The sequence below is a fragment of the Haliotis asinina genome, chromosome 12, assembly GCF_037392515.1.
Source record: "Haliotis asinina isolate JCU_RB_2024 chromosome 12, JCU_Hal_asi_v2, whole genome shotgun sequence".
Taxonomy (NCBI): domain Eukaryota; kingdom Metazoa; phylum Mollusca; class Gastropoda; order Lepetellida; family Haliotidae; genus Haliotis; species Haliotis asinina.
This window is the reverse complement of record NC_090291.1, coordinates 50,217,058-50,231,282: the sequence shown is the minus strand read 5'-3', so window position 1 is coordinate 50,231,282 and position 14,225 is coordinate 50,217,058. Positions and strand designations below refer to the sequence as shown.

At 44.4% G+C, this 14,225-nt stretch overlaps 1 protein-coding gene across 1 annotated transcript in view; it reads left to right on the top strand.

The window, feature by feature from the left end:
* The window catches only part of LOC137257829 (5-oxoprolinase-like), a 57,098-nt gene that overhangs the window by 14,095 nt on the left and 28,778 nt on the right, over nucleotides 1–14,225 (top strand). Inside the window, exons 9-13 of the mRNA XM_067795299.1 lie at nucleotides 10,286–10,374; nucleotides 10,985–11,102; nucleotides 11,519–11,661; nucleotides 12,196–12,324; nucleotides 13,861–13,973. Coding sequence (XP_067651400.1) covers nucleotides 10,286–10,374; nucleotides 10,985–11,102; nucleotides 11,519–11,661; nucleotides 12,196–12,324; nucleotides 13,861–13,973 — 592 coding nt within the window. The remainder of the gene's footprint in view (nucleotides 1–10,285; nucleotides 10,375–10,984; nucleotides 11,103–11,518; nucleotides 11,662–12,195; nucleotides 12,325–13,860; nucleotides 13,974–14,225) is intronic.

Below are 14,225 nucleotides of genomic sequence, written 5' to 3'. Positions count from 1 at the left end.
TTCTCGGAAGTCTTCTATCAGCGAGGTATCATGTGATAACAATCCGACTAACCAGTCTCTCCCCATGTTTGAATAACCCGTGTATCCAAGCTGTTTCGCTTGAGTTTTTAATTGTTTTACCGTAGGAGGGGCTTCTAAACCTAGTAATCTCAACAATGCTGACTTCCGCATTCGAGAATACCCGATCACACCTCTCTGTTTTGCGACCCGCTTTAGCTCGCGCACAGTATACATAGTGTTTACACCTAAGAGAACCAATTAGACATTGGTTCACAGTAAGGGGAGGTAACCCTTTCACGCACTGGAGTCTATTTTGAGCAGTCGCCTACGTTCTTTTATGTAGCCTTTTTTATTCTCGTAGATGAGTTGATGTCTGACTACGTTCGCTCCGTGAGCTTTACATAGACAGTAGTGTCCTTTAACCCCGATACCACACACAGAACACGTGTAGTTAGGACTTCCCATATGGAAACAACAGAACCCCTGATTCCTGCATTTCCTACCACAGGCCTCGGTCTTCCCCATAAGTATGTATTCGCATCGGTATGGAGCGGGTCTCATGTTTACTTATATAGGTATTTTAGTTTAATTGCTTCGCAACCAACGCAGTAGCTGCTATACCCAACACTATGAAGCCCAGTTCACGATTCATTTGTCCCTTGGATGGTGTGTAGTACTGAGCGAGTGTGGGTTTATTGAGCGGTTCCAATTGTTTACCAGTTAGTAGGTAGTATTCTTTCATTGCTTCATCGACATCGTTGAATGTTTGAACGGCATGGTTTTCACGCGTGAGTTGTTCGTTAATAAAATCGATCCTCTGGAGGCGTTTTTTAGCGTACTCGGCCTGTGCTCTTTGTAATTTCTCAGTAGCGAGATCGTGCCGCTTCCTTTCTTCCTGTATTTCAGCCGCGTGATCATCTCGTAGTTTCGAGAAGAGGAAATTACTCCCGGAAAATGCCAGGGCATTCACTAACGCCCCACCGACCATCATAGCTATCGTGGCCATCCCTATATTTATTTCATTATATTATCAGGTATTATTCCTTGTTTTACTAGGATGTCTTTTGTGGCCATCGCCATACCAAGGTTCATTATGAGCATACCCATATCCTGCAGGTTGAAATCTAGCTTGATAGTTGGTTGTTTAAGCACCATTTTAGTCAACCGAGCGTACCCTACGGCTAGACTGGCGACCACTGTGGCGTGGTATGCGTCGTTGACGAACGTTTTCCCCTCAGACATTATGTATATGATATAAAATATTAAAATTATAACATGATATGCGGATCTACAGTGGGGCCTGCCGGCGGCGTGGGGGGTACCCCCACACCCCCAGGGTTTCCCTCACGTGTATATAACCATGTTATAACCACGGCAGCAGTTACACCTACAGCCAACAACAGTCGGGTTGGGTTGGTCACTTTATGTTGGTTACACCACCGTTTTACCGGCAGCTACTCTCTTAGGATTCTTCTGCCTGGTTACTGTTGAAGTGGTCTCCACCGTCACTGGTTCCTGTGAAGGGGTCTCCTCCACTGTTGGGGGTGGGGTTTCCTGTGCAGCATCCATCTATACTATTATTATTATTCTTTCTCTCAAATTGACAATGTTTTGCCGTGATAATCGCCGCCGTCACTGGAGCCAACAACATGCCATATTTGTGGTACAGCCCGCAGCTGATAGAGCTCACGGCGTGTTCGATAAAAGGGTCTTTCTCGAGGTCCTCCCACAGGTAAAGTCGGCGCTCTGGTGGAATGGGAAGGAAATGTGACACAATACCGGTGATATCTGGGTCATAGCCGATCCTATTGTCTTTGTCATTTCTGCTCCGAGCCGGGACTCGTATCTAGCGTACAGCTTATCGATTTCTTCGGCTGACATTTTGTGAATTTTATCCGGAGTGTAGTCTCCAAAGTAATGTTTGGCTTTGCCACCAACAGCCAACGCCACCAGTTTCTCTCGCTTGGGGGAATCCCCCACACCCCCACTAGGGGAGACCCCCAACTGTTCGAGCAATTCCTCACACTCCATCTTATAATATAACAAGTAAGATTTAGTTTTAACTATATAATACCCGATGCAGACAAAACACAGAGAAATGAAGGTTAAGTTGCACACGACAAACACTTCGAATATCATAGCTATATGCTTAGCTTTGCTTAGCTTTAGCTTAGCTTTGCTTAGCATACTATATATGCTACTGGTTGGTCGGTCTTGAGCACGAGCTTAGCGTGTTTAGTTTCAGCGAGCTGTTTCTTCACCCGTTCCCGTTCTAATTTGCTCATCACATCGTTCTCTCTCAAACACTCCTCGAACGAATCCCTGTCCTTGCAGTGAAATAAGGCCACCCATCGCGTCTGCTCCCTGAGGTCTTTCAACACCGAGTTGAACTTCTGCGTTAGCACCCAGACGCTGTGATTTGCATGCCGGCCGGAGAAGGCCAGGTACGATAGCATGTCTCTCTTTTTTGTTATCTCGCGATTAGCGCTGCAGTCGTCCAGTATGAACAGCGTCGGTTCCCCTTTAAATCTCTCGTGAAGAGCTTTCAACCAGTCCTGCAGGCGTGTTCCAGGGTCGATTTTGTGTACGTCCGGGTCCGTCATCACCCAAGGTCGCGCGTACGTTTTATTCATGCTCAGAGTAGGGCACATGATAACGATGTTATCGAAAACATCCTTGTAGTAACCCTCCAACATATCCAACACGAAAACGGTCTTCCCACAGCCAGTCTGCCCGCATATGATAGCGCAGTGTGGGTCAGTGGGTAACCCCAGGGGGGTGTGGGTGTCTCCCCCACTAGTAGATGGCTTGCACGAATCTCCCATTGTCTATATTAAGTTGCGCGTCCATAATAACGTACAGATATAATTTCAACTTACCAGCGGTTTGAGCCTTCTTAGTAATCTGGATGGTTATCCCTTCGCTGCCGTTATCTATACGGCGTCCGCTACCGTGCAGTTTATCATCATCCGTGGATCGCATGTCCAACCATAGGGCGTACTTGGTGGTCAGGTATTCACCGATCTGCACGGAGCTTAGGTCCAGGTCCTTTGTTATGTAATCCCCCACTGGTAGCTTTTTTATCTCATCCCACTGCTGGTGTGGTCTCATACCATGACTGAACAGCTGGTTGGGCACGCCCTCGATGGTCACTTCCACCTTTTCAATCTCGGGGTTGAAAAACTTCTCGCTGTCCCTCTGGAATGGCTCGTAATCCTCCACGGGGACGACCAGGATACCTTTCATCGATCGCGCCGGCACGTTCAGGTTGATATTCCACACAGTGTCGCTCTTATCTCGCACGACTGATCTATGCCTCAGTACGCGATCGTATAGGATAGCCATCTTCCCAGAGTACTGACTTCGAACCTGCCTGGCCAGCTCCGGGCTAGTGACCATGTCGAACTCCAGAGAGATGTTGTCTATGGCATAACTGGCCTCATCACCGTTCGGCGTACGCACTACTTTGCTATAGTCGTTAAACGTGAGCTCGTATTCGAGCCTGTCACCCAGCGCGGCCTGGTAAAACGGCGCGTGTCCCGTGAGCAACTCGAAGTCGAGCGGTACGCAGAATCGATTTCCGTATGCTCGAGCGATGGCCTTTTCACCGTCCGATAGCTTGTCTTGCTGGTCTTGCGTGAAGACATACCCTATGCGCGCCCGGGTTGATTTGCTGATGCCCTGGTACACATCATTGACTCGTTCTCCATCGCTTTTCCAGAGATCCTTGTAGCAGTGAAACACGTCGCTGTCATCGATGCTCAGCACCTCGTTACCGCTGATCTTGACGGTCGTTTTCTTGATGATAGCTCGCCCCACGTTCCGCACTAGCTCGCGTTTATCGTTGCCGGAGGTCAACGTGATATTGAACGCCAGTCGAACAGTGCCTGGTACAATGAGGTCATTCTCACCAAGGTTTGGAAATCTAACCAGCAGAGTTTGATTCTGGTCTATCTTGCTGGGATTGTTGGTGATGGTCACCGACTGTCGCACGGCTCTGGCGCCTAATGGCTCTCTCAATCTTCTGAAAGGATCTAATTTTCTACCGTACGTTGTTATATAAATGAAATATATTTTTAATACTAATGGATGAAGACATACCTATGGATGAGATGCCGGGCGCTAGTGCCCAGGCATTCGATGATGACCAGGAGACCTCATTCTTGCAAAGTGACGAGCTCCTTAAGGGCGCCGTCGACGATTATTACAACGCAGTTGAAAATAAATCCAAACTCAAACCGTTGGGAACGAACTATTCCGATTTTACCCTCAGCAATGGCACGCTGCGTTTGAAGTCTCGCCCGGAGATCGATCTCATGAATAAACGCACTAGAGAACCGCTTGCTTTATCAACATTGGCCGGTAAACATGGAAGTCAGTTGGTCCAAGATGAACTAGGCTTCACAGATTACGGTGGCGCGCGACCTAAGCAGTATCCTCCGAAGTTAGTTCAAGGTCTGGAAGGCATCAGGGACGCCACATCAGATCAAAACATGACTTATGATATTAAAAAGGTGTTGGCCGACTACGAGAACAAACCCTTCCCGGGGCTCGAATTTACCGTTCGGGAACTGCGGGGGTTGGATCTGACGATGCAAACCATTCGCGGACATCTCGCGAAAAGCACGGCCAAAATGAGTGAGATAGACGACCACATCGCCTATGAACAGAAAAAACTCGGTGAAACTGAGGACGAGTCTATGAAAGCCACCATCGAGGAACGAATACGTAATTTGGAAGATGAAAAGCAGACCTGGCTGGAGACAGCATCCTCCTTCAAAGAAAAGCTTCGATCCCAGGTCAACCGTATAGGGGAAACCATCAATCAAGTCCTCTACCGAGACACCACATTAGCAGACAGGATTCGGATATTGTTCCGGGAGCAAGGGATCACCATCGCCAGCATTCTGACTGCATTGGGTTTAATCATATCAACCCTGGTGGTGTCACTGGTGGGAGGAACCCCTGTGGGGCCTGCCGGTGGGGGAGTTACCCCCACACCCCCCGGCGGAGGTGGTGTTAAAGACTGGATAAAAAAACTCGGGGAAGGCCTAGCTAAACTGGCTGGTAAAGCCGCCGAAGCCCTTCCCGGCATCCTGGGTAGCATCGTCTCATGGTTGTTGAGCGCTCTGTCTAAAACTGCCATGTGGCTCAGTCAAAACCTGTGGGCAGCCATCGTCGCCGTGGCTGGTCTGGTGTACGTAGCGGCTAAGAAATCTTTAACCAAATAAGTCCCAAAGTTACCCCACCAACCACTAAGGCTGTTTTATTATCAATATGCTGCTGATAGGGGGGTACCCCCACATGTATATGGGGGTGTGTGGGGGGCACATGAACTTTAGACTCCGGGGGTGGCGCCACTATACCCTTTTCACGTGGTGGGATGTGTGGGATATAGGGGGTGTTAATATCGGGGTTGATACCCAACTTTTGGTCCGCCGTGGCTATGACTATTTTGTTGTTATAACCCACCACTTTTTTTATTCTCAGTTGCATATCACTCGGAGCCATGTACAACCCCACGCCGAACACGTAATTGACTTTCGATCTGGCGTATTCTAACACGTTTTGGTAACGGTCGATGGCCCTCGGGAGATCAACTGGAGAATTGATAGCATCCTCAACGTTGGAAACGAATTGTGTCTGAGCGTCGTAAGCAGTTCCCTTACCGAGGATGTTGGAACGCGTCATCGACTGCGCACCCAACAGCGCCCACACGTACGTTCGAATCGAGTCGTTCAAGCGTATTGTACCAGCACGAGTGAATCCTTTCGATGTTTTTGAGATCATTTTAGTCCAGGCTGTGGCTGCATCAGGACTGGTTTGCTTTATACAGCTGACATGGATCTTTTCATTCGTTGTGGGGCCTGTAAATGTATGCCGGTTTGGGTTGTATGAACCATCTTTAGAACCGGCATAATATGTTCCGGACCTGTAGAAGTACACGAGAACTATACCGAGACCATGGTTCACACCAGGAAGGCGAAAGTCTTTATTCGTTGGAATCTCAAACTCCCCACAAACACGTTCATAAGCGCGCCTATCATAGGGGTTATTCGTCATACTCCACGCTTTATCTTGAGGAAGAGGAGCACTTATTTCCTTCAATATTCGTCTCGTTTGATAATAAATATGAAACAAAACAACCGCCTTACTCAGTTCGTCTATACCGTAGTCTGGTGTCACACCCGACCCTGTCGTCGCACACCACACAGCAAAGTTGAGTTGGTTCTGCCAAAACTGCATTGGGTTTTGATTCCAGTTTACCACCGCCTGCGCGTTATTAACGTACACGACATACTTTTCAAAGATATTAATAAAGGTTGTTTTAAACCCCGTACCATCTGCATTCACCACGATTTTCAAGTGTGCTAAATCCATATTATAATATATAATTCATATATTATAATATGTACATAACACTTCCAGGAATAACGAGCGGTGAGGCCGTTCAGCTGACGCACGCGATCGATAACACGTCAGGTCAACTCGAAGTCGCACTCTGCGATATCACCTACCTACCGCAATGGACTAACATTAATATCAGCAACAATAAGCTGTTCGTCAGTGGAACTCGCAGCCAGATAACTGACGGCTACTACAGCGTGTGCTCTCTACACGACGAGGTCTTCAAACCCCTGGGAGCCGAACTCAAGATGAACGACTCAAACGGTACAGTGGTGTTAATCAACAACGGAATAAACCCTTTGAGGCTCGGCCGACCATTAGCAAGGATGCTCGGTATGTCTCCTGACGAGATAAAACCAACAACAACCGTCACAGGCACGAAGTTACCCGACCTAGTACCGTACCGAGAGCTGTACATTCATCTCGATCAGGTGAGCACAACGTACAACATTCAAGGAGGTCACCCTTCCACTATACTGAGAGCAGTGCCGGTGAAAACTGAGAAATACAACGACGGTAGAACCGAGTCGTTTTCACCACGGCAGTATAAGAAATTAACCCAGGGCAACATACCTGAGCTGACAATATCGGTGTTAGATATACATCATAATCCTGTAAATATAGGATACCTCAGCTTAACGCTTCATGTAAAATGACCAGCGCACAAGGGCCCGGAGTGAAAAAATGCGTCAATATCGGGATCTCCGACCTCGGAGACACGCGCGGTTTCGACGCTCCCGGAGTAGATGGTACATCGTACGCCTTGCAACTGAAAAACAACATTTACAAACGCGTTGAAATCCCCTCCGGTGGAGCCCTAAGTGATATGATAGATACCACAAGAGCAACAGTAAACACTAAGTACTCCCTTGTCAACACCGGTGATAATAACTGGATAATATACCCATCGTTCGGGGGTAAACTGTTCGACTTAGACGATGTTGAGAGCACTACCGTCGCCCGAAACAAACCATATATGCTCGTCTTCACCGAAGATGACAAGTGGGTGTTGTTACCCGATAACGACGACTGGTTTCTCAATATTAGGCTCGTCTCTCCCTACGTGTTCACGGATAACAAAGACAACCACCTAAACAAAATCGTGAACAATGGAACCATACTCGTGGCTTACGTCCCAACTCAGAGACGTAGCATAGTCGTCAGCCCACTCGACACGATGGCAGCTCACATGCTATCGAGTAAACCGAACATACAAAACGTGAAATTGCAGTTGGTGTCTGAATTCGAAGGCGTGGTCAGTATACTAGAGAGTCTGCCGGCAAACTCAACACTGATCATCAAAGTCTACCTAGGGGAACCATCGGGGAATGATGTCGAGATCGTGAAGGGGATCAAACTCGGGTGGGTGAAACGACACCAGTATCAAGTTTGCAACGTTTACGTGCGGGTGGGTATCGGCTCCAACACCAGTCTGCAGGGGGTCAACGTGATCGTGGAAAACAAGATATCACTAACCAATATCTTCCTGCCTGCCAACATACACTTCATGGGTATGAAGTTCACCCCTGAATTATTATCAGAAAACCAGTTGGAAATTATATCGTAATAGTATAATAATGACCAGTCATCGTCCCAACACTACGCTTAACGACCTAGGAGATACGGAGGGATTCGATCAGCCTGGTGAGGAAGATGAATTATACATCCTGCACTTCAAAGACAACGTGTACAGACGTGTGTCGTTATCAGATTTAAAAGAGCCCAAATGGCTGATCAACTTAACACTCGCCTCACCTTATATCACATTAAAAGAAGAAAAGTGGGGGTACATCTCTAAGATTAGGAATAACGGTATCTGGCCCGGGGATTTCATTACGGAGAATAACGCAACAGTCTCGATAGATTCTCATATTGGAGAAAAAAGTGGGTTAAGTTCTGGCACAGAAAGTAAATTAACATTTAGCAGTAAGTTTTTTTTACCCAAGGAGCATCTTGATCAAATAAACTACCTCTACACAATCATCATAGAAGTCGTCTTTACGTATTTTAACCAGGAAAACTCCTCGAAAGGACGCCAAATTTTACCCGGGTTGACAATACACTGGTATAACGAACACGCAGGTCAATATTGCCGTATTGTTATACAACGGGATACCACGGGTCCTATAAACCGCTTAATAAGCCTCCCTGGGGTTTTTATTACAACAGAAAAGTCTATTGGCCTCTCACCTATTATCATTAATCATAATCTATCCCTTGTAGGCTTCAAATTCATTCGTGAAATATTAACTGAAACCCAATTAAAATATTTTTCAAAATATATATTATAGATGGGTCTGTACCCAGTCGTAGAGGAAGTAGCGAAGACGCTGGAAACCGTAGATGGGTTCCGCTTGAGGCAGTTATGTGATGTGAAACGTCAACTAGAACAAGACCGTGACACGCGGAAAGCACTATGTAAAAAATATAATAGAGCTTTCAATATCGTGGACGGGGCTGACACTACCCTTATGGCAACCAGCATGGGACTAGGGGCGGCAGGTGTTGGATTATTAGCTACCATCGTGGCCGCACCTATAGTGCTAGGTATTGAAATAACGGCAGGGGTGGCAGGATTGGCGCTTAAGTTAGTATCACGCAGACTTAATCGTAAGGCATTGAAACACGACGAGATCAGGGTTCTGGCCGAAGCAAAGCTGAACACAGTGAGTGAGTGTATTTCCACGGCACTCTCTGACAGTAAGATCTCAGAAGAGGAGTTTCGTTCAATCCTCTCTGAACTCAAAAAATATAACGGAATGAAACAAGATATTCGATCCAAGTCTCGTAAGTCTGCTATCAGCGAGGACGAGAAAAAAAAGTACATAGAACAGGGGATACAAAAAGCCCAGCAAGCCTTTATTATGAACACCAAAGAGATCGTAGGCGGTTCACGTTAAACTGTTTCATCGATATAAACATAACATAGGCCGCCAAAGTGAGGTATCTATACCAGCCGGGGGAACACGAGGGTGATAGCCGTAAGCGGGCCACCGATCCTATATGGTCAGTCAAAACTTACAACATAGATAAAGTGGATATGAAAGCCGACGAACCTAACTTGTACTACTTGAGGGGTGGGCCGGGTAGGGGGTTTGTAAGGGAAGAATTATTGATCGTACCGTACGGCACAGTGTTACCTCCAACCAATACACAGTAAACTGTTTCATAGACACCCAACCTTTTTGTAGTAGGGGTAATAGTAGCAAGATCTAAGGTCCCAACCAAAGCCTTATTTATTAAATAAGGCTTTGTAGAGACATTTCTTGAAAGTGAGCCAAAACCCCTATTCCCTATACTACTCTAATTTATGAATAAATCTCTAATTTATGATTATCTGGAAAGACAAAATATGACGTAGATTTCATGGGGAGTTCTGAAGTAGAGCTGCAAAGGCTCATCTGACACCTTATTTCTGATTTTCAGTATTCGTTATCACTATTTTGATTTGATATTTGAATACCTATTTAAATTCGAGTGGAAGCCCTCTAAACCGGCATCCCTTCAATCTGGCGTGCTCGAAATATCAGCACTAGAATTTGGTTACAGCATATTTTGCCTGTCCCAATGCATGCCAGTTTAGAGGGTTTCCACTATATTTCCACTCAGCCGGAACATACTTTGACTCAAACTTTAGCAGGCAAGTGGTGAAATAAGGCGAAACAGATTGACTGACTCCGGGTAAATTATCCAGTGAGAACTATTACTAGAAGACATTGCCAAGTTGACGATGGATTTCATACTGAAAAAGCTGACTCTGTGAGTTAAATGAAATCTGATGTACTTACTTGTATGAAAAATCAAATTGAAAATTGAATGGAATCAAGGTCTGGGTGAATCAGTATAACCCTATACTTGAGATATTTTGTATTTGTAGGAACATCCACCGATGTGAGTCGCTATGCAGGTCAGTTTGAACATGTGTTTGAAACCACCACTGCTGGCGTCACCATCCAAGCTCCTCAAGTATGTTGTTCTGAACATCTATTGGGAAACATCTGAAAATTAATTTAGTTACAAACATCCAAAGTGTTTTCTCTCTGGGTAATTTCATTGGATGTTTGTTTATAGGGTGTAATGTATAACAATCAATCATATTCTTTCATCATGATTACTTCTGAGTCAAGTCATGATTTCATGCTTTTAATACAAAATGGTGTTGGTTTATGTTAAAAAAAAAATAAATTAAGATAAAATGAATCCTTGTCTTGATGATGGAACAATGGTTTTGAGCAGTAAAAGTGTCAAGGTCAAGACTGAAATTAATGTACATTTCCTCCCTAACACTGTCCCACTCTCTCACATCATTATTTATATAGACATAGTTGTATAAGTGTCTCAGCATGGCAAAATACTCCTTGGTTTTAAGTGGATCCAAAATTTTGGCGAATGGAGCGGAGTTTGGTACATAAATCATGAAGTCCAAAGGTTCACAGGCTACTTACTCACTCACCCAGTGTGACACAATTTCTGGTGTCCATGCCTTGATATTGCTGGAATATTGGTAAACGTGGTGTAAAACTAAACTCGCTGACTGACTCACTCACTCAACTATTGTCTCCACTATTTTCTCCAGCTGGACATCAACACTGTGGCGGCTGGTGGAGGTTCTATGTTGTTTTTCCGATCCGGGATGTTTGTGGTGGGACCTGAGTCTGCAGGAGCTCATCCGGGACCTGTGTGCTACAAGAAAGGTCAGACTTAGATCACAATGAATGGTTGTAGGATCAGCCTTCTTGTCATCAGGTTTTCGTACTTACAGAGCCCACTATGTTTAACACTACCAACTGAACTCTAAAACTCTGTTTTGTTTTACCCTGTATTGTTCAAACTCATGACCCATCTATCTTATTAGTGCTTATAATGATGTTTTCGAGTATGATATCTCAAAAACTTTACCACATTCCCAAAAAGTATATTTTGAATGAATCTGCCTAACATTACAAAATGCAATATAGTACTGTACATCCTGGCTATTCCAATAACTGCCCCTGATAGTCACCTCAGCAATTCCAGTAACAGGCCATGTGGGGATATCTGCATTACCAATGTATGCCTATTTAGCATTGCCTGTTTGGGTTGTTCTGTAACAAGTACCTAAACATTACAGGGGGTCCTTTGACTATCACTGATGCCAACCTGTGTCTAGGGCGGATCCTGCCCAAGTTTTTTCCAAGTATTTTCGGTGAGAAAGAAGATCAGCCTCTTGACAAGCATTCCACTTTACAAGCCTTCACCAAGCTGACACAGGAGGTAGAGTTCACTGCATGTTTCAGGTGCCTTGAGGATTTGGGTTTGAATAAGGAACCTTAGATGGTAATACGAGGTGATGGATAGGGTGACCAGGCTCTGTGACATGGTCACACCTGCTTTTTAGTGTATGTCATTTTATCACAGAATTTTCTGACCCAGACTCAGTTATTCAGATGCCCTACTGGCAAACAAGGATAAGTTGAGAACCGACCTGACAACTGACCAGTATTAGAATGTATAAGTGCCATCCTATGGTGCTTGCCATTGTGAGCGAAGGTGCCCCAGGTTGCCCGTGATCAAGTGCAGAGCAATGTTTAAAGCATGTGAGAGTCTTATGAGCGAGACATGTGCAGCTGTACGTGGAATCCATTTCATCGTCATGCACTGCACATGCACTAGCCTACATCTGAAGATGAATTTCCAGATGAATTTCCAGATTAATGAATGATGTTGTTGTACGTATTACTGGAAGTTTTATGTACATCAGATGTTGACATTAAGAAATTCTGTATTTATCCTGTATCTGACTGGCAGGTGAATGACTTCCTGTCGTCCCAGCCAGGAGATGCCAAGAAAAAGTCAATGACAGTGGAGGAGGTTGCTATGGGATTTATCCGTGTTGCTAATGAAACTATGTGTCGACCTATCAGAGCACTTACTGAGGTGAGATATCCATGAAAAATTTACAAAGTTTTATCATTCTTGATATTATGGAGTTTCCAAGTCCCATGCTAAGTTTGAACTAGGAGCCTTGTAAATTGAAATGGGATGCCTGGGATGTCTACCTGACCAAAGTGGTTAACTCTGTCAGCAAGCTATAAGGTTAGGATGTCATCTGTTGGATGAGTCCACAGTGGGCTGCATTAACATAGTGTTAAGTGAAACATGTATTATGCAAAAAGTACAGTGAAGTTACATTAGCAGTAGGTTTTTGGTTAAAAATCAATAAAAGCATGAGAATTAGGAGATAAACATCATGTGTTGGCCAATTATCGACATTGTAAACAAAAAAGTAAACCAAAGGGTTTTACTCTCTGCACTTGTTTACATCGAGTATGGGTGCAGCAGTGAAGTGTCATCAGCTGGCTGTTTCAGCTGGTCCCCATGGTAGCATCTGGAGCTGCTCATTTGTGACGTTATCTGACTTCACGTCACAATATGAATTGAACGACGTCACCACTGTTGATGACACAACAAAACAATTGTTTGCAATGTGTCTACGTGTCAATATGCAGAGAATAGTCTTGCATTTTTCAGGAATCAAATACCATTTGATTATGTTTTTCAACCAATCAGATTACAGAGACAGTGACTTTTGGTTTACAATTCATATGAGAAGAAGGGTATAAGTATGGATGGCAAACCATGCTTGTATGTGAATATTTCCTATGCAAGAGATCCCTTGGGGGCCTTGGTTAGAAAAGGATGATTAGGAAAATCAAATAAAGATCAGGTGACATGCATCAGAGGGGTCAGTTTAGGTGACTTGTCGATTGTGTGTCCTCATACACTGAGACTCAAAATATCAATGACTGGTTTATCTGGTCCAGATTTGATTGTCTACTTTTGGTGATACATATGGGTTATTTCATTCTAATCATAAGTTGTCCCAGTATCACATCATTTCGCATTCACCATGTACAAATGTTAAAACATAGCCAGAAGAGCTTGGAAAATGCTTTTTGGCAATTATTTAATAATGGTTGAGATTTCATATTCAGATTCATATATATATGATCATTCATACCACCTCTACTTAATGTGGCATATGAGTAATTACGATGTACCATTCAATAATCATAATATTTGATTAGTTGAGGCAGAGACCATATAATAGATTATATGGTCTCTGGTTGAGGCTATATTAATAATTATAGTCCCTATTTCAAAACTACAGTTTGTACTTAAAATGTTTACAAATGTTGTTAAAACGTCAAAAATTTCCTCCTGTGAAGTCCCCCCTCAAGTGCATTTTTTCATCTGTGCCTTAATATCCACTACGTAGAGGCGTACATGTATCATATATGTGTTTTATCTTGTGTCTAATTCATCATGTTGATACTGAAGGCAAGGAGCATTTCCCAACCTTTCCAACATAGCTTTAGTCCTCACAACACCTGTAGAGTGCATGTGTCATGGAGAGAATTGACAAAAGTAGATTGCAGTGTGTAACTATCAGTCATGTCATGCACATTGCAGGCCAAAGGTCATGACACATCGCGCCACCTACTGGCATGTTTTGGCGGAGCAGGAGGTCAACATGCATGTGCCATTGCACGGTCACTAGGGATGACCCGCGTGTTTATACACAAGTGAGTACAGACTTGAAACACACACAGTCACCTAATTCCAGCTTAGAAATGGCCTCCACCTGAGGAAAGGAATTCACAGTAATAATTGTGTACAGTAGGGGTGATGTTATCATACACTTTGTGATCCACATCACATTGCATTGAAATTTCTTAACTACAAATATTTCAGAGCAGTTCCAAAGGAAATGGTAGCTGTAGCCAAATGTTTGTAGCACCTTGTTGTGATAACAAAACTTGAAACACTCAGTCCAT